This window comes from Eleutherodactylus coqui, chromosome 8, assembly GCF_035609145.1.
Source record: "Eleutherodactylus coqui strain aEleCoq1 chromosome 8, aEleCoq1.hap1, whole genome shotgun sequence".
Taxonomy (NCBI): domain Eukaryota; kingdom Metazoa; phylum Chordata; class Amphibia; order Anura; family Eleutherodactylidae; genus Eleutherodactylus; species Eleutherodactylus coqui.
In genome coordinates, this window is record NC_089844.1 from 61,804,367 (window position 1) to 61,824,598 (window position 20,232).

General features: G+C 46.3%; 1 protein-coding gene across 1 annotated transcript; it reads left to right on the forward strand.

The window, feature by feature from the left end:
• The first annotated feature begins 243 nt into the window (after positions 1–243).
• ASB1 (ankyrin repeat and SOCS box containing 1) lies at positions 244–18,914 on the forward strand. The gene is made up of 5 exons (XM_066575713.1): positions 244–351; positions 3,374–3,515; positions 9,129–9,431; positions 10,965–11,347; positions 15,388–18,914. The coding sequence occupies exons 1-5, from the start codon at positions 297–299 to the stop codon at positions 15,516–15,518; spliced, it is 1,014 nt and encodes a 337-aa protein (XP_066431810.1). The 5' UTR covers positions 244–296; the 3' UTR covers positions 15,519–18,914.
• Positions 18,915–20,232: the final 1,318 nt, after the last annotated feature.

Sequence of the window (20,232 nt, forward strand, 5' to 3'; positions counted from 1 at the left end):
TGTTTATGCAGCTACCACCTTGCTGCTTTCTTCACAAGCAGTAAACAGTACAATACATATCTTTTTATGTCATGTCTAAGGTGGGATCCCCCCAAATATTCCTCACAGGGTGTCACTAAGCCCAGCACTGTATGTGTGCCCACAGAGATCAGCCCCGGTTGCTATAACAACCGCTCTCTCGACCCTCACTGTCCTCGTCTGACCGACAGCTCAGCCATCCATTCATCTCCAGCAGGGGGCGGGTCATCTAGTAGGCGAGCCATGTACATACTGCGCAGGCGCAGGGCAGACTACTGATGGAGGAGGAGGAAGAAGGGGCGGCTCGGGGTGCTGGAGAGGCCCCTAGAGTGGGTAAGAGACCCGCATGTCAGCACCCAGTGACCCGCCGACTGCTGAGGAGCCGTTACCAGCCGGCATACATTGTATAGACAGGACGGAGCCCGGGGCGCCGCTGCTCTCGGGGGCCGGCAGTTACCCTGCAGCTGTTGGTAACTTCTGGCACAATGTTACTGTCCAGCAGCTGGTGCCTCCCATCACCAGGGGAGAACCTCCCATCACCAGGGGAGAACCTCCCATCACCAGGGGAGCACCATTGAGCCTCCCCAGTGGGGAGCCCCCTGCTGCAGCCGCCACCGCTCTGTTTACATTGGCGCAGTGATGTCACAGCGATGTGTGCCATTCATGTCCGCCGCTGCGCGGTTAGTGGACGCGGTGTGTGCCCGAGATTACTACTGGCTATAAGAAGGGTTACATTTCAGAAAAAGCATCTCTCAGACGGATTTACGCGAGCAATACGCAGAAAATACAAATTTTGCGCACACATTTCAGTCGCGCACAGAAAGGGAAAAAAATTGTTTTCTTTTTCTGCATACTTGTGCCTCAAAGTTCCCCATAGACGTCAATAGTGGCGTGCGCAATATGCAAGGAGAGACGTGAAACACAGTAATTGCGCTGTGATGGGACACGGCTGGAACTCATCAGACTACTTCGCCTTTTAAAATCGCCGTATCTTTGTGATACGCGCAAAAAAAAGCCATGTTCAGTGTGCAAATACGTTGTGCTGAGGCATACGCTTGCGTGACCCCGGCCTTAAAGACGCAGCCACCTTTTAAAAAAAAATTTGGGGGGGGGGGGGTTTCTCTCCCCCCGCCCTCTCCAGCCTTTCTTTTTTTTTTTCAAAGTCTTCTTGTTTTTGGGCAGAATTGTATTTGTCGCTAGCAGTATATAACCAGAAACAGGCCGGCTTCACACGGGCGGATGCCAATCGCTAAATCGGCAGGTAAAAACGGGCATTGTAAAGAATGTGAAATCACTTTTCTACTCACACTTACGGATATGAATCGTGTATCCCACGAGCGGAGGAAAAATCGCAGCGTGCTCTATTTTGCAGCCGATTCTGCACGGACAGCCTCAGTGGAGGCCATCCGCCGCACAGCCGCCAGCACTCGTGTCATTGCTTAGCGACGGCGTGAGAAATACAGTAAAAAAAAAAATGTGCATGACCAACGGCGAGCCGTCGCAGTCATACACAGAGAAGATTCAGGTATGCGGGGTCACCGGCCGGCTTCACAGCCAGAATCCACTGCGGCCTGCGTGCGCGATCCTGTCCGCCCGCGTGTCGCCAGTCACGTACTGTAAAACCTTTAGGCTGCGCTTACATGCAGAAGCTTCTGTTGGGATTTTCAGCTGCAATTAAAAAAAAGCTGTTAAAAACCGCGTGCATTTTCTGAGATCCGTACTGATAAAAACCGCGTGCGGCGTGTTGTCGCGGTCTTTAATTGCTGTTAAAAGCTGCAACAAAAATCGGCGCAAGTGAATGCAGCCTTAAAACGTCTACTCTAGTGTAACTCTGGTACCATCGGTGTTAGGGGGGCTCACACGGACGGGGTCTAATTTGGCAATCCGCGATCAGGGTCCGCGGCAAAGAGCAGGCATTGTAAGGCAGGAACTTTCCCATTTTCCTTTACACACGCAGATACGAATTGCATATTCAGCGAGTGGAAGAAAACAATCGCAGCAAGCTCTATTCTGCCACTTATTGCGCACAGACTGCCTCCATTGAAGTCCGTGGAGGCCGTTCGACCCACAGCCCATATGCAACTAACACCGTGTATGGGCCGCAGGTATCCGCATCAACACTTAACCCTTTCCAATCCAATTTGTATTCTGGTTTTCCTAAGGGGCTCACTTTTTTCTGCCATTATACAACAGCGCTATCTGCTGGCTAAAGCCAGCACTGCATGAGGTGACATGTTGGATAGGCTCCGACAGCAGAGAGGCTGGCAATATACAGTAAGAGAACCCAGGCGGATGTCTTCCAACATCGGAGCTGTACAGCCTTAAATCATAATGTCTTCAGGAGGTCAGACAGTGGATTGGAAAGGGTTAATGACTGTGTGGGAAATACACACACTGAAAATAACAAAACTGTACTGCGCATGAGCGATGGCGAGCCGCTGCGGTCATCCACAATAGAGAAAAATCAGGGATGCAGGGTGGTCCTCTCCGCCCTGTGAGTTTCATTTGACTTTTGGACACATCACGCTGACACCCCATCATGTTCACATCTGCCTGTTCTCGTACAGGACTTGCACGAAAATAGAACTTGCTGCAACTTTGCCGTCTCGCAGCGCCCTTGTGAAAGAAGAATCTCCGTGTAAAACACCTGTTACAAATAATGAATTATATTTTCGTGCGCCTTGAAATGCACTAAACTCGCACGATTTTTCTTGCCCCTGTGAATGCACCCAAGTGTTTCTCAAGCTCCTCGTGTGCCCAACAGGTCATGTTTTCAGGATTTCCTCAGCATTCTACAGGTGATGTATATTACATCCCGGGGAGTATATTACATCCCGGGGAGTATATTACATCCCGGGGGTTATTGTCAGAAGCGTTCCTTCTATAGAAGAGCCTCAAATCACGACTTTTTAAGGGGACCTTGAGGACTGTTGTAGTTGAGAAACATGGATCTAAAGTGAAATAGGACATAAAGAGTCCTGGGAAGATGGCTGCTTGTGGAACTGGAAACTTTTAAGAAGTGTAGCAAGTTTCCTTAGTAATGAAGACTTGGGCATATGTACGGTGACAAATGCAGAATCTCAGCATTGTACCGCAGGGCATTAAACCAGAGCATCCAATATGTTAATTACTGAGGAACCATCTGGTCAGTAGCATGGATGATTTATGTAAGTCAGACAACGGCGCGGTACAGACCCAACAGAATAATGCAGATGGGTCCTAGAAGTCTACATTGGGAACAATCACACGGCGGACCCGGGAAGAAGTCATTTATCTTATTTCTGCTGCGACTAGGTCTGGTAGTAAGACTTGGAATGCGGTGAGATAACGGCTCTTTATGTCTCTTCCCCTGCAGGACGTAACCTGAAGGCCTGGCTGCAAGATCAGTACTGCGACCATGATCTGGAGCAATGTCAGGACACACTATTGCATAATGCCGCCTGTGTGGGCGACATCGATACTCTGAGGACCCTGTTACAGGAGGAAAGGTTCCTGAGGTAAGTGCTTGTTGTTAGAAAGGATGCAGGTCAGAGGTAAATCGCATGTGCCTTTCAGGGGTCGTTCACACGAGCGATGTTTTAGCGTAGTATCGGTACACAAAGAAAAGGGCGCATACACTGCCCTAAACATCGTGTGAACGGGCAATGTTTTGTGCACAGAAGACTTGAGCTTCATGCGCTTGAAAATCACCCATTCACTGGAGCAGCTGCGCTTAAAGCGCAGCTGTTCCAGGAGGAGAGAGAGAAAAAGCCCCGCAGGGCTTCAGGATTTCCCCATAGCAGGGATAGAGAGAGCTGGGCTATAGTGGATTAACCCATAGCCCCGTTCTGTCTCTCCCTGCTATTAGTTAATCCCCCATAGCCCTGCTCTGTCTCTCCCTGCTATTAGGTAATCCCCCATAGCCCCACTCTTTCTCCCTCCTATGGGAGATTAATAGAGATGAGCGAACGTACTCGGATAAGCACTACTCGTCCGAGTAATGTGCCTTATCCGAGTATCGCTGTACTCGTCTTGAAAGATTCGGGGAGCGCCGCTGCTGACAGGTGAGTTGCGGCGGGGAGCAGGGGAGAGCGGGCGGGAGAGAAGGAGAGAAAGATCTCCCCTCCGTTCCTCCCGGCTCTCCCCTGCAGCTCCCCGCTCCGCGGCGCTCCCCGAATCTTTCAAGACGAGTACAGCGATACTCGGATAAGGCACATTACTCGGACGAGTAGTGCTTATCCGAGTACGTTCGCTCATCTCTAGAGATTAACCCATTGCCCTGCTCTTTCTCTGCTATGGGGATCCCTGAGGGATATCCCGATAGAGCAGAGAGAGGGGACGGGGCTACAGGGGATCCCTGAGGGATATTCCCATAGCGGAGAGGAAGGAGGCAGAGCTACAGGGGATCCCCAAGGGATATCCCCATAGTGGAGAGGGAGGGGCGGGGCTAGAGGTATCCTTCCTGGGATTTTCTCCATTGCAACTTGAGGGGTGGGGCTTGAGGCTTGATCCTTCCAGTTCTGCCCCTGCTCTCAGGGACACCCTCAGGGGAGTCCTGTAACCCCACCCCCTCTCTCTCCCAGCTATGGCGAAATACCCGTGGTATTCCCACGCTGGGAGGAGAGGTGGAAGGAGTGTGAAAATGTACTACAAGTTTTAAATGTCCTGCTGTAACCCTCCTAATGACTTCTAATATTTTCCTGGGCAGGAGTTTCCATAGACTCCTGCTCCCTCGGTCAGGTCCTATCTGTACTCTCAGCACGGACCTTAGATGCGGGCATTATAGTCACGCACGTCCTATGTTTGGCAGGTGGCAGGATTTTGAGGGTCTAAAAACGCTTCTATAGGAAACCATTGGTTCCTATAGAAGCGCTTTCTGCGCACGCCTCTAATGCGCGCCCACAGCGCTCGTGTGAATGAGCCCTTGGAAAGTTACTTATGGATAATCAGTTTATTCTACAACGTATTAACCCCTCCACCCTAAAGGGCGTACATGGTGGTCATCCAGGTGTGGGGTTTGTATGGAGTGGGATTGGGAGCTGAAGTAATGCAGTATATGGTATAAGTGATCAAATAAATCGCAAGTTCAAGTTTTCTATGGGGACAAAAAAAGGAAATGTAAAAAAGAAAAAAAAAAAAGTTTATTGTAGAATATAAAGGATACTAAAAGTTAAGAAAAGCCTTTTTTCCCACATGTATAATTCAAAGAATCAAAAGTCCCCACAAACATATTTGCTATCGTCCCGTCTGTAAAAGTCTGATCTATCAAAGTAATTCATTACTTATCTCAAATGGCGAGCGTCATCATAAAAAAATACTGCCAGAATTGCACTGTTTTTGGTCACAGTGACTCCAAGAAAAGATGTAATGAAAAGCGATTAAAAAGTGGTATGTACTCAAAAATGGTACCAACAGAAACTATAGGATGTCCCACAAAAATGAGACCTGTTCAGAAAGATACAGTTATGGCAGTCAGAAAATGTCAACAAAAAATTATTTTTACAAAAGGTGGTACCTCCCCTCAAAAAAACTAAATACATTTGGTATCTTCGCAATCGTGTTGACCCATAGTAGAACATGATGTCATTTTTGCCTCAGTGCAAAAAACACAAAACTTGCCCCTAAATTGCATTTCTTTCCATTTCACTTGGAAATTTTTAAAAGTTTTCCAGTACATTATATGGTACATTAAATACACTCAGTCAAAAAATCATGCACCTAGAAGTTGTCAGAATGAAGTGACACTTTCTCTGTGTGATTGTAACATTGATACAAGTGATTATAATATCAGAGCAAAAGGTGAATCTATTGCAGAAAACTGAACCCTTGAAGGGAGGCTCAAGTACCCTGTTGTACCGCCTCTAGCTTGGATACAAGATGTGATATGGGTGGACATAGAGGCTCAAGTACCCTGTTGTACCGCCTCTAGCTTGGATACAAGATGTGATACAAGCAGGCATGGAGGCTCTAGTACCCTGTTGTACCGCCTCTAGCTTGGATACAAGATGTGATATGGGTGGACATAGAGGCTCAAGTACCCTGTTGTACCGCCTCTAGCTTGGATACAAGATGTGATACAAGCAGGCATGGAGGCTCTAGTACCCTGTTGTACCGCCTCTAGCTTGGATACAAGATGTGATATGGGTGGACATAGAGGCTCAAGTACCCTGTTGTACCGCCTCTAGCTTGGATACAAGATGTGATACAAGCAGGCATGGAGGCTCTAGTACCCTGTTATACCGCCTCTAGCTTGGATGAAGATGTGATACTGGCAGGCATGAAGGCTCTAGTACCCTGTTGTACTGCCTCTAGCTTGGATACAAGATGTGATACAGTCGGGCATGGAGGCTCTAGTACCCTGTTGTACTGTCTCTAGCTTGGATACAAGATGTGATACAGGCAGGCATGGAGGCTCTAGTACCCTGTTGTACTGCCTCTAGCTTGGATACAAGATGTGATACGGGTGGGCATGGAGGCTCTAGTACCCTGTTGTACCGCCTCTAGCTTGGATACAAGATGTGATACAGTCGGGCATGGAGGCTCTAGTACCCTGTTGTACTGTCTCTAGCTTGGATACAAGATGTGATACAGGCAGGCATGGAGGCTCTAGTACCCTGTTGTACTGCCTCTAGCTTGGATGAAGATGTGATACTGGCAGGCATGAAGGCTCTAGTTCCCTGTTGTACTGCCTCTAGCTTGGATACAAGATGTGATACAGCCGGGCATGGAGGCTCTAGTACCCTGTTGTACTGTCTCTAGTCTGGATACAAGATGTGATACAGGCAGGCATGGAGGCTCTAGTACCCTGTTGTACTGCCTCTAGCTTGGATACAAGATGTGATACGGGTGGGCATGGAGGCTCTAGTACCCTGTTGTACCGCCTCCAGCTTGGATACAAGATGTGATACGGGTGGGCATGGAGGCTCTAGTACCCTGTTGTACCGCCTCCAGCTTGGATACAAGATGTGATACAGTCGGGCATGGAGGCTCTAGTACCCTGTTGTACTGTCTCTAGCCTGGATACAAGATGTGATACGGGTGGGCATGGAGGCTCTAGTACCCTGTTGTACTGCCTCTAGCTTGGATACAAGATGTGATACGGGCAGGCATGGAGGCTCTAGTACCCTGTTGTACTGTCTCTAGCCTGGATACAAGATGTGATACGGGTGGGCATGGAGGCTCTAGTACCCTGTTGTACTGCCTCTAGCTTGGATACAAGATGTGATACAGGTGGGCATGGAGGCTCTAGTACCCTGTTGTACCACCTCTAGCTTTGATACAAGATGTGATACAGGCAGGCATGGAGGCTCTAGTACCCTGTTGTACCACCTCTAGCTTGGATACAAGATGTGATACAGGCAGGCATGGAGGCTCTAGTACCCTGTTGTACTGCCTCTAGCTTGGATACAAGATGTGATACTGGCAGGCATGGAGGTTCTAGTACCCTGTTGTACCACCTCTAGCTTTGATACAAGGTGTGATACGGGTGGGCATGGAGGCTCTAGTACCCATTTGTACCACCTCTAGCTTTGATACAAGGTGTGATACGGGTGGGCATGGAGGCATACAGATTCTGTATAGTATCCTGCAGCCTATCGGTCCACTCACATTTGCTGTAACTAAGCCTTTAGATCATACAAACTCATAGGCGGTTGAAGTTAGCATCCAGAATGGCAAATACATGTTCAATTGGCAATAAATCTGGCAGCTGGGCAGGCTTTGGAATAGTGGCAATGTTATGGAGACAACCCTGTGACCCCCTTGTGTGTGCGGCCAGGCATTATCCTGCTGGAAAATTCCTTTTCAGAAGCTGCCATGAGAGGAACACATGTGACTGCAGGATGTCCTGAACATATTGCTGAGCTGTCATTGTCCCTTGTACCACTTTTAGGGGCGACCGACTGTCATATACGATGACCCTTCACACCAGCAGCACATCAATTGTAGATTGGGGTGAGCGCCGCCAACTCCAAAGACACAAACCCTGCCATTATTAGTGCCCAAACTAAACCTAGATTCATTGCTGAAAACAACCCAGTTCCACTTAATAGCAGTCTAGCATTATAGTTCATGACATCACTGCAAAACTAGGCGATGTTCGGTGGGTGTCAAAGGCTGTTCATGTAATGGATGCCTAGAAATGACTTAGACAGACACAGGGGCCTGCAATGATGGTGCCACCTATCTGGATGGCAGATAATCAAACAGTTGCAGCTGCTCGTGCTTGTCGGACAATCCTCTCTACTGCTGGTCTGCCGAGGGCATTCTGAGCCCGGTCCCCTTATATGCCCTCACACATCCACTAGTCCCAAAACCTCCCAACAGTCCGGTCAGAATGGCCCAGATGGCGGGCAATTTAGCAATACGAACATCCAGCTTCTCACATGCCAATAATGCCCCCCTCTCAAACTCTGTAATCTGGGTAAAATCTCTTCTGTGTCATAGTAGCGTCTAGTGGTCAACAAGCTCTACACAAGTGGAAAAGAGGTCATTACATACAAGGAGCCACCGAGAGCCTTTTATAGGCCTAGGGGGGAACCACTTTTAGGTCCTCCGGTGGCAAGACCGGTCATCTAAAACTGCATTTGGTAGCACTTCCTCATGCAGATCAAATGTGGTGCAGTGACCCCGAGTTCCTCCAGTATCAAAAATAAACGGTTTGAACTAGTACTCCAAGTTTCTTTATATGCTTGATAAAGGGCATTTCAGCTCGAAACGTTGCCTTCTGTGAACATCTGGACTAGCAAATAAATTTTATACGCGTTCAAAAACTAATCTGAGCCGTCCAAACCGTTTATTTAACACTGTTCATCTAATCACACCACAACTCAAAATGACAACATCTAGGTGGTTCCCCAGAAAATACAACTTGTTCTGCAGAAACAAGACCTCAGGCATCTACAGAAAAATAAGAGTTGTGATTTTTTTGAAAGTGGGGAGGAGAAACCAAAATAAAAAAGGGTCTCACCCTCAAGGAGCTAATTTTACAATATAAAGTCTGTTTATCGGGATGACCAGAATTGGTGGTCTGGTGGCAATTGATTTTAACATTTTATTTCATGTCTTCCAGTAAATCTCCATTGGGAACTACTTTTAACTCTCTCTAACACGTTCTCTGTTCTGGTCCCCAGACGTATAAATGAGAAGTCGGTGTGGTGCAGCGGTTGGCTTCCCTGCTCACCGCTCCGTATCGCTGCCACTGCTGGTCATGCGGATTGTGTAGCTCTCCTTATTGAGTTTGGAGCACAGCTGGAACTGGTGGATGTTAAAGGCCAAACTCCCCTCTTTGTAGCTGTAGAAAACGGACACTTGGACTGTGTGCAACTTCTTCTGAAAGCTGGAGCCGATCCCAACGGCAGTCCGCATAATAGAAGCTCACCGGTATTCCACGCTGCACGCGTAGGCCATGCCGATATACTACAAGAGCTAATCCGGTGAGCCTAGAGGCACAAATGTACTTATTAACATGCCGTGTCTTATTGCTAGATGAGCCTGTGAAGATAATGGATGCAGGTTGGCTGGAGGGCTGAGTAAAGAAATGGTCAAAGTCTATTCACACTGGCGTCACGGAGGCACAGCAGAATACACCATTCAGGCCGTTAGGAGCAATGAAAACTGATAGATTGATTGTAGTGGGAAAGGGTATTGAATACTGAAGGTCCCGGGGTCGGATGCACTGGAGCTCCGCATTCATACATATAGTGTAGCCATATGAATATTTTTAACCCCTTAAGGACCAGATTGTTATATACCTAAAAGACCGGACACTTTTTAGCGATTTTTACCCATGTGGTTTTACTGCCCTATTTTTTTTCCTTCAGCTACCCAAATTATTTTGCCATATAGGGCTATTTTTTTTTCCAGTTTTTTTTTTGGGGGGGGGGGGGGGGGTTTATTGGGGTAAAAAGCTAAAAAAAAAGATTTTTTTTTAAAATTAGTATATTTACACTAAAATAAAGTATGGGAATGGGTTTCTCATTTTGTTTCAGACGTTTTCATATATAATATGTATAGTTTTGGATTACAGGGCGCATACGGTGACGGTTCTGGTTGGCGTTGGGTCATTTTTTTAATGTATATATTTGTACTTTATTCTGTAATTTTTTAAAACTTATTTTTGTAACAATTTTACGATCAATGTTTCCCATGACGTCATATAAGACCTCTGGGGGACATTCACACGGGACTTTTTCTTTTTTATTACACACTTTTCCACTGTAGCTGGGGTATCCATAGGAGCCACATCCATAGGAGCCCCAGTTACAAGGGAAAAACCTCCCCTTGCAGTGACAATAGTCACTGGCAGAGCTGATCAGGGTCTGCTAGGACCCTGCAGCTCTGCTGTAACAGGGGGCTCATGGTGGTCACGTGATCGCTGGTTCGCTTAGTGTAAGAAACACTTCCACTTCTTAGTACAGAGCGCTCATAGTTAGGACTTGGGCTGGGTTCACACGGAGTGGATTGGCTGTGGAAATTCCATGCAGAATTTTGCTGCGGCAAATCCACTTGCAGCCACTAATCCCGTGATTTGCCAGCCATGTGGACGAGATTTGTCAAAAATCTAGTCCACACGTGACGGCCAATCCGTCGCACCATTAGCCGTCACTGCGGATTCCCCGGCCACAGCATGTCTGTCTTTTTTTTTTATTCGGCTGCGGCTGCACTCCCCTCTATGGGAGTGTCGGGTGCATGCGGCCAAGCTGCTCCAAAACCCATGGCTATGTGTCGCCGTTTTTCGCTGTGGCAAAACCGCGTGATTTCCGGCAGGATTCCGCTCTGTGTGAACCCAGCTTTAGCAACACTGTAATCTAGTTAATATTCATAACCAAAAATCCTAAGTACCGCGCTCTAGGGACATACCTCTGTTTATATTACTTGTCCCCTTATGTGCATCTAGGAACCATCTTTGTACATATATATTAGTATTGAGTGAGAAATAGCAGCTTACCTTTTCTCTTTCTCACCAGATATGGAGCAGATGTGGATGTTGACCGTCAGCTGTCATTTGGTTCTGGGTTTTCACCGCCACGGACTCTGACATCACTAATCTGCACCCCACTGTACATAAGTGCAGCCTATGACAACCTTCCCTGCTTTCGCCTCTTGCTTCAAGCTGGTGCCAATCCGGACTATAATAGTTGGAGCCCTGTGTGCGAAGCAAATCTTGCACGGTCATCGCCATCTTGCTTGCTTGAGGCCGTCCTACGTCATGGATGCGACAAGCAGTTTGTTCAGTTGCTCATTGACTTCGGAGCAAATTTAAGTCTTTTGCGGAGGGAACCAAGATGTGAAGAGCACTCCAGGAGGAAAGTAAATCCTGAGGCCTTGCAAGTCTTCAGAGAGGCAAAATGTGCGTCCCGCAGTCTAACGGTTTTCATTAATTTTGAAATGTGAAGCGATAAAGAACAGAGTAGACACAAACACCCAACTGCAAAACATCCTGAAGCATGGAGAACATGCTGGAGTAACATCCTGACTACAACACTAATATTGTATCCCTAACTTACTCACATTGTGCCAAACGCTAAAACTAAATTCCCAGCATGTAAAAGAACACTTTACAGACCCAAGACCTGCATGTAGTGCTGTTCTTCCAGTCATAATGCTTTTTAATTTCCCCGAACCATTCTATTCATGCTAGATTTAATATATTCATTAGTGATGGGCGAACTTTTCAAGAGTTTAGTTTGGCCAACTTTCAGAAGTTGGGCAAAAAGTTTAGTTTGGTCCAAACTGGAACTTATACACCAGTTGTACTGGTATTGGTTAACCACAAGAGCCATAAAAGCCCTGTATAGCAGTCTTAGGTCAGCTAGGAGGCTATCTAAGTACTGTTGAGCTGGTTTTAAGGTAAAGTTAATGGTAACGTTTATGTTTTTAAAAAGGAGGAGAAAAAAGTGGGTTCAGCCAAGACAAACTCGAGTTTGCACTGAACCGAATTTTTAGCAAAGTTCAGCCTAAAACAAGGTTCGACTGCTTCAGTTCGCTCAACACTAAAATTCATATCATTAGCTTATTTACATTGTGCCAAAGGTAAAACAAACACAATTCCCAACTTGTAAGGCTGGGTTCCCACGGGATGGAAATCCCTTGGAAAACACGCGGCTTGGCCGTACCGAAAAGCCACAAGATTTCCACGGGAGAGCCGCGGTTTCAAAACCCACAGCATTTCACCGCGGGTTTTGGAGTGGTTCGTCCGCCGGCATTCTGTTGCGGCTTTTTCTCCCCATAGAGAGGAGTGAGGCCGCAACGTTAAAAAAAAAAATTGACAAGCTGTGTGTGTCAATTCTGCGCCGCTTCCGCCTGGCTTTGCAGCAACGGATTGGGCGCCCCTTGTGGACGGGATTTTTGCAAAATCTCATCCATATGGCTGGCTAGTTCCGGGATTAGGAGCCGCGGGCGGATTTGCCGCACAAAAATTTTGCATGGGATTTTTGCTGCAAATCCATGCCATGTGAACCCAGCCTAAAAGAGCCTTTGTATACCCAACACCTGCACGTAGTGCTGTTCTTTCAGTCATATGTCATGCCATTAGCAACGAAGACTCAAACACAATTATGAACAATATCCAACTTTGTAAATACGTTATTAGCCAGGATTTCTCGTATGACGATTCATTGTTATCGCCAGTAGAAACTTTTTTTTATGATGCTTACACGCGGCAATTTTTCAATCAAGACCTTATGCACTTGGCAGTACTTGGCATCAGCCAAAACCAGCGGTGGCTCCAAAATACAGAAAAGATGCTCATCGTTAGATTATACTTTTTCTCTATAGGTTCCACTCCTGGTTTTGGCTTACAAATACTAATGCAATATTCTGACCAACTACTCCTGTGTGAATGGGGCCTAATTGTGAATATACTTCCCTATGAAAAGAAACCCACATACAGATATAAGACTGATATCGGGCTTACATGACCTGTTACTCATGAACACAATGGTACACATTGCAGATCAATTTCAGTTGCCAATTCATTATCATCAGTTGAAACATGAGAGGATCCATAATAGTGAAATCATCCGAAAAAAAGTTGCTACATGTAAAGCCACCCGTAGGCCCCGACACACTGCAGAGCTGGAATCCCGCAGCGGAATCTGGCTCTGCCAGCAGCGGCGTCTGCGCGTACCTGGATAGTTTCATTCTCTTCTGTACTGCGGATGGTCCACATGGCTCGCCGTTGGACATGCGCAGTACAGATTTTTTTCTTTACAACTACTGCTTTTCCTGCAATGTGATTGTGGAAGGGCCGCGGATCGGATAGCTTCCATTGACTTCAATGGAAGCCGTTCACGCGGAATCCGCAAAAAAAATGGAGCATGCTTTTTCCTCAGCTAGGTTTCTGCAAATGTGGAGGAAGAATAGATTTCCCATAGCATGCTATGGGCGCTATTTCCCGCGGATCCGCGGTGCGGACGCCTGCCGCGGATTACGCAGCAAATATATGTTTGTGGGCAGGAGCCCTTCCTCATCTTCTAGATGCAGAGTTACAGGTTGTATTGCAGTCCACAGCTGTACTCACATTTCTGAGGCCTTCAGAGCCAGCAGTTATTACCTGATCTGTGTCTGCACAGGACTTGCTGTGGTGGTTTGTACCCAGGAGCTGTATTGTGAAAGGACAGCTGTCCCATTACAGAAGCTCAGCTTAGGTCGCATTTACACGCAAAGATGATCACTCAAAAGATGGTTTTTGAGCAATAATTTTGCATTACCTACTAATTGGCACTAATGCCTATTAGTAGCTTATTAATGTGTATGAGCTGCCCGGGAGCTATATTCAGAGAACAGCGGGTGGTCTGTTCTCTGAATACATGCCCTTTATGCTGCCACAGGGCTGACAGCTGAGACAATGTTATCAGCTCTCCCGCGGAGAACACAGTGTGAAGTCCCTGCTATCAGCTCTTCTACCAAACAATGGATTTTATGCCAAACATAAAATCATAGTTCGGCAGAAAAGTGAAAGATGGGCACATTTACACGCAACGATTAGCGCTCAAAAGATGGCTTTTGAGCGATAATTGTTATGTGTAAAAGGGCCTTTGGGAAGATATGCAAAGTGTGTAGATTGTTTTCAGCGGCATCCAGCTTTACAATGAATGCAGCAGTAGGTGAGGGGCACACGAGCATATAGAAACCAGTCTGTGTTGCATGCAGCTCCGTACGCAGTCCGTGTTTCATTTACTTCAGTAGCTCACCAAAATGGGGCAGTTTGTTTGGCTGCATTGCTTAGCAATGGCTTGGTGAAAACAGGCTGCACACAGAATGCAAAGATGGCCTCCGAGTGACATCACCGCTAACTTGTTCGCAATCTTTTGTACTTGTGCAGCCTGTTTAGACTGGCAAATCATAGTTAAGAATCGCTCACTTCTCGTTCAGCGCTTCACCTTCCTACGTGTTTAAATGTAACGAGACGTGAACGCGCCGCCGATTAATTTCATCCTGGCTGAAACTGAATGATGAACGGAAAGTGCATGATGCCTCGCCTTTACACAAGGATTATTGCGCATTTTCAGCTATATAAATCGATATATCTAAAAGGGTCTTTGTGCTTACTTCACACGGGCGAGAAAATGGCGGCAATATCGCATTTTGGCTCGTGCGATGCTTTTTCCTGAAAAATAACCTTGCATTGCTGCCGCCTATTTTCTCGTGCACTAGACAAAAACTGGAGTTGCTAATGTTAAAAACGCATCGCACAAACATCGCAAGTTCATGTGTTGCGATAAATCAGAGGCGCCATATAGAAACATGGGAAAGACAAACTAGCAAAACGCAGATAGATAGGGCATGCGGCGATTTCCAAATCTCGTAGGACAAGAAGCATTGCAAATGGGAATGAAGTCATTGAAAATAACGAGTTTCATAATTCTGCGTTTTCTTGCATCGCTCAAAAGTCACGCGATTTTCTCGCCCGTGTGAGGCAGATTTAGGCTGCAATACAGGCTGTAACTCTAAATCAGTCCAAGTACTGCAGTGTGTTACAGAGTTACACGTCTCTATAGTAGATTACGTCTGCATATAAATGGTCTACAGAGGTGGCTTGATTCTTTACAGCCAGATTCCGTATTATGTAGTTTACAGAAGATAATGAACTGAGGGATTTTTAACCCTCTCCAATCCATTGTCTGACCTCTGAAGACATCATGATTTAAGGCTGTACAGCTCCGACGTTGAAAGACGGCCGTCGGGGTTCTCTTACTGTATATTGCCAGCCTCTCCGCAGTCGGAGCCTATCCAACGTATCACCTCATGCAGTACTGGGTTCAGCCAGTAGATAGCACTGTTGTATAATGGCAGAAAAAGAGTAAGCCCCCTAGGAAAACCAGGATGCAAATTAGATTGGAAAAAGTTAAAGCTCTAAAAACTAAATCCTTGTCTTCTCTATTGCAGGTTTTCCCCGGAACATGTCTAATCTTTGCCGTATTGCTGTGAGGAGAGCAATTGGAAAACACAGATTATATTCCATTAGCAGCCTTCCTGTTCCGCACCGTCTTATACGTTTCCTTCTCTATGAGCAGTAATACAACTTACAATCTAACCTGGACCTGCGTACACGCCATGTCTTCCAGACCGGCTGAAGGAGACGCATGGGGTGTATTTCCCGCAGGTCAGCACAGTGCGAGTGCCTTACCCCAACAGCTTGCAGATGCTTACTTGCTACTTATGTTCTTCAGGCCTGTACTTACATGACCATATTACGCAGCTCTGTACGTCCGTATGATAGGCGGTAGCATGCAGGCAATCAATAACATGGCTTTACACAGTTACCCTCACATTAGCGTGTCGGAATTGCATAATCCACGAGCGTGAAACAGAACGCAGCATGTTTTATTTTGCCCCATATATACTCAAGATAGAGCCCATTGTTTGCTATTATCGCAGCGTTTACAGCCCGTCTCATTACAGCTGTAACCATGTTTACGGACTTCGGCAATGCCTGTTTGGTCGCCCAATTCACACAGCAGCATTTTGCATCAGTATTTGTAAGCCAAAACCAGGAGTGGATTCAATGTATGGAGCAAAACTTTCCATTATAGTTTCTCTTTGCACGTTTCATTTGTGGTTTTGGCTCACAAATACGGATGTAAGATACTGTAAAGAATACAACTGTATGAAAGAAGCCTTAAGGCCGGGTTCACACAGGCGGACTGGATTCCGCATGCGGTAAGCCCGTAGAAAATTCCGGCTGTGAGCCCGGCAGCGACCCTGCATTCCTGTATTGCGTGTGATCAGATCGGCTCGCGGTCGGTCACACGCAGTACTTTGGGTTTTCTAAATATTTGTATTTCCCGAGCCGTTGCCAAGCGATGATGTAGGTCTTCAATGGAGGCCATCCACGCAGAATCCACAAGTGTAAGCAAAAAGGTGATTTTACATGCTTTTCAATGCGTACGTTTTGCCGCAATATTCTGCCCTAGAAGGGTTCTCTGATAAGCGGATCACATCATGGCTAGAACCCACAGATTTGTGCTGTAATCTGCCTGGGGGCTCGACGGTAAAAGCTCCATTTCCCTGACCTATTGCCACAGGAAAAGCGAAGCATTACACACGATTCCCGTTAAAATAATGGGCTGTCCGGGAAATATATTTGAAAGGGAGTTTTCTAGAGCAGACAAGACCTTTCGTGGCATTGTTGTTCCTGGTGTTTTTCTTCCACCAAAGGTGGCCAAGGTCAGAGGATTACTGAAGGCCAATAGAGAAAGCTAGAACGCACTATACACGGTGCTTTTTTGTGGCATTTTTCAGATTTGGTGTACTTTTTAGGTCAGTGGCATTTTTTCGTCCAGGCAGATCCCTTAGGCTGGGTTCACACAGGGCTGAATCCCACCGGAAATCTTGCGGTTTTGCTGCAGCAAAAAAACGCGAGATTTCCACTGGGAAAGCGGATTTTTTCGAGCGGCTTGCCTGCATGCTTTTCTATTGTGGCCGGCGCTCCCATAGTGAGGAGCGTGTCCGCAACAGGAAAATATATAGAAATGCTGCAGCCTGGGAATCCATGCCTCGCTGGCTAATGCTGGCTTTGCCGCAACGCATGGCCGTCCCCTGTGGACGAGATTTTTGACAAATCTCGTCCACATGGCTGGCTAATACTGGGTTTGGTGGCCACAGGCGAATTTGCTACGGGAAATTCCGCACAGAATTTCCATGGCAAATCCGCCCTGTGTGAACCCAGCCCTAGGATTCTCATAAAATGTTAACTCCTTCACGCTCCATGACACATCAGTCAAGAGTGAGGGTTATTTTGAGCTCTGTGACAGTCACGACATGCTTATCTCTTCTGGGTACTACTATTGTACCTGGGAGATTAGCAACAGGAGACGATATTCAAAGCTAGGCACCTGCTGCAACAGTCAGGATCAGAGTTTATGCCGATCCCGACCGTTTAACCTCATAGATGTTGTAGCGAGTAGTAAATGCAGCATCTAAGGGGTGAAAGAGCAAGGAGGGAGCTACCTCTGTCAACCTTCCCGCCCCTCCTCCCCGCGTGATGTAAATGCAGTGTTCCAGAAACCTACCGGGCCCTGCAGAAGAAAAAAATGTTACAGAAAGTTTAACAGAATGTTAGAAAAATTAAAATAATGCACGGAGGCAGCAGGGAGCGCAGATGGGAAGCCGCCAGCGGGGGGAGACACTGAACCCCACCACAGGGACTGTGAGGGTGGGGCCGCTGCCAGCGGAAATGCCAGCCCGGCAGGGGAGTACTGTGACTGTGGACCTGCGAGGGCAGCTGACAGCAGCGGTGTCTGGAGCTCTAAGACGCAGCAGGGCATCAGCCACCGAACACTGACTGTACCTGCGGGGACAGGGCACTGTCAGTGTAACGTGTCGCCAGCCATGCTCCCCCCTGCAGTCTCTGGTCCTCGCTGTCGGCAATCAGGGTCGCAGACGCTACTGTTGTATCTTGACACCACCGTGCAGCAGACCACACACAGCCAATTGGAAGCTAGGGGCTTGATAGGGGGCGTTAACTGCAACAACGCCAGGTCAGCCCTTAGCTTCCAGTGGTGTCAAGATACAATAATACCTTTTCTCCTTACACATTGCTATAGGTAAAGAAAAACAAAAAAAAGAGAAAACTGGTATTGTCACATCTGTTACTACTACAAGACTAACACATTTCTGCTTTAAAAAAAAATCAGTTTGATGGTCATCCCGTCTCCAAAAAGATGAAATTAATCAAAAAGTTGTATGTGCCACTAAAATAGAATCAATAAAAATAGCCTTCCCTGCAAAAAAAAAAACAAGCCGTTACACAGTTGTCTACAGGAAAAAAAGTTATGGCTTCTGAATGTGGTGATACATAAAGTTTTCTGTATGAAAAATGCTTTTATTCTTTTATGTAGTTTTTTGCACTGTATACATTTCCAATCATCGTAATTGCACTGATCCACAAATACAATTAACATTTCTGCCGCACAGTGAGCACTGTATATTAAAAAAAGGGGCAGATTTGCTCTTTTTTGGTCACCTTGCCTCCAAAAAAATGGAATACGTTCTAATTGGAAAGAAAAACTACAGATCACAGTGCAAATCAAAAATAACCCCAAACATAATGACACTAGAACATTTTTTTTTTTAAAGTTTTTTCATTGTGCAAAAGTAGTAAAAATAAAAAATTATGCACATTTGGTAATTCTGTAATCATACTGACCCACCAAATAAAAGTACCTTTATTTATGCTGCATACATAAAAAGACAAAAGCAAGATTGCTGGGTTTTTTTCCCCAAACCCTGAGAACTGCGTGTCAGGCCAAAATATGATGTTCCCTTCATTATGGGTAAAAATTAGAGATGAGCGAGCACGCTCGGTAAGGTCAGTTACTCAAGCGAGCATCGCTCTTCTTGAGTAACTGCCTTCTTCGAGCGTACTCAGAGGGGCAGCGGGGGAGAGAGTGAAAGAGATCTCTCTCTCTCCCCCGCTACCCCCAGCCGCCCCCGCTCACCCCCGCCGCCCCCCGGAGGAGAAGGCAGTTACTCGAGAAGAGCGATGCTTGCTTGAGTAACTGACCTTACCGAGCGTGCTCGCTCATCTCTAGTAAAAATGTATGAATTAAAACCTGGAGAAATGCTTGTAAAAATAAATGAAATTCATTGCATTTGTTACATACCAAAAAAGAAAAATAAATAAAATGCGTGCCTGACGGAAGCCTTTGGAGTCTTCGGCAAACTCTGTATTCTTTAACAGTCAGAGTTTGGTGCAGAATTTCAGTGGATTTTACCACCTCATTTTAAGGGGAAAACCCACGGTGGAAATTCACAACATAAAATGCCATGGTTGTGGATTTACAATCCTGCACAGCAAGCCAATTTACATATGGATGAGATCTCTTGCAAACTCATTCACTTGGCTTGTACTGTAATACCATGCATATTTTCCACATGCAAACCTGAGGCAGAAAATAAGCAAAGAGTTATGGAAACAGCATAACGTGCTGTGCTACACTGTTTCCGTAGCTCTCATTCACTTCAATAAGCACAACAGAAACGGTACTGCACCAAGTGCTCAGCTTTTTCCGTAAGCTTATAGTAACTGTTTCCCATCCCAGCTATGAAAAGACAAGATGGGAATACCCCTTTAAAGGGGTCCCACTCCTAACCGTTTTGATGCAGGAAGCACACAGCTCTATACATTGAGCTGTAGCCAAATTGGTACTGCAGGCTGAGTCCCTTTCACTTCAATAGGAGTCAGCCTGCAGTACCAACCCAGGCCACTGTGCAATGTACAGAGCTGTCTGCTTCCGGCAGCAAAAGAGCTAGAAGGGGAAAAACACTTTTAAGAGATCGGGAGAATCATGGTGCTGGAGCTCTGGGGCTGAGGAGGGTAAGGTTGTATTTACAGAGGTGTGAAAAACGAGTGAGTTCTGTGTGATTGCGACACACACACAGAACTCGCTCATTGAAATAACCCATTACTTACAATAGGTGTATCTGCATGGGTGATTTTTCTCTTGCAGCATGTCTTAGAATTTGGATCCTTTATTTTATATGGGAACGAAACCTAAGATTACTTACAGTAATCCGTTTTTCATGAGCCCATGACGGCACCAGTGAGGGACCAACCTGCCACTTGGACAGGAAGCAGGCATCTCGCAGATCTCTTTAAAGGCAGGCACACCCTTCGCCTCCTCAGTTCTGTAGCAAGATCAATGGGACTAATTGAGGCCTATCCTTGTTTATTTACATTTATACTTAAAAATAAATAACATTTTATTAAATAAAGTCAAACTCAAATAA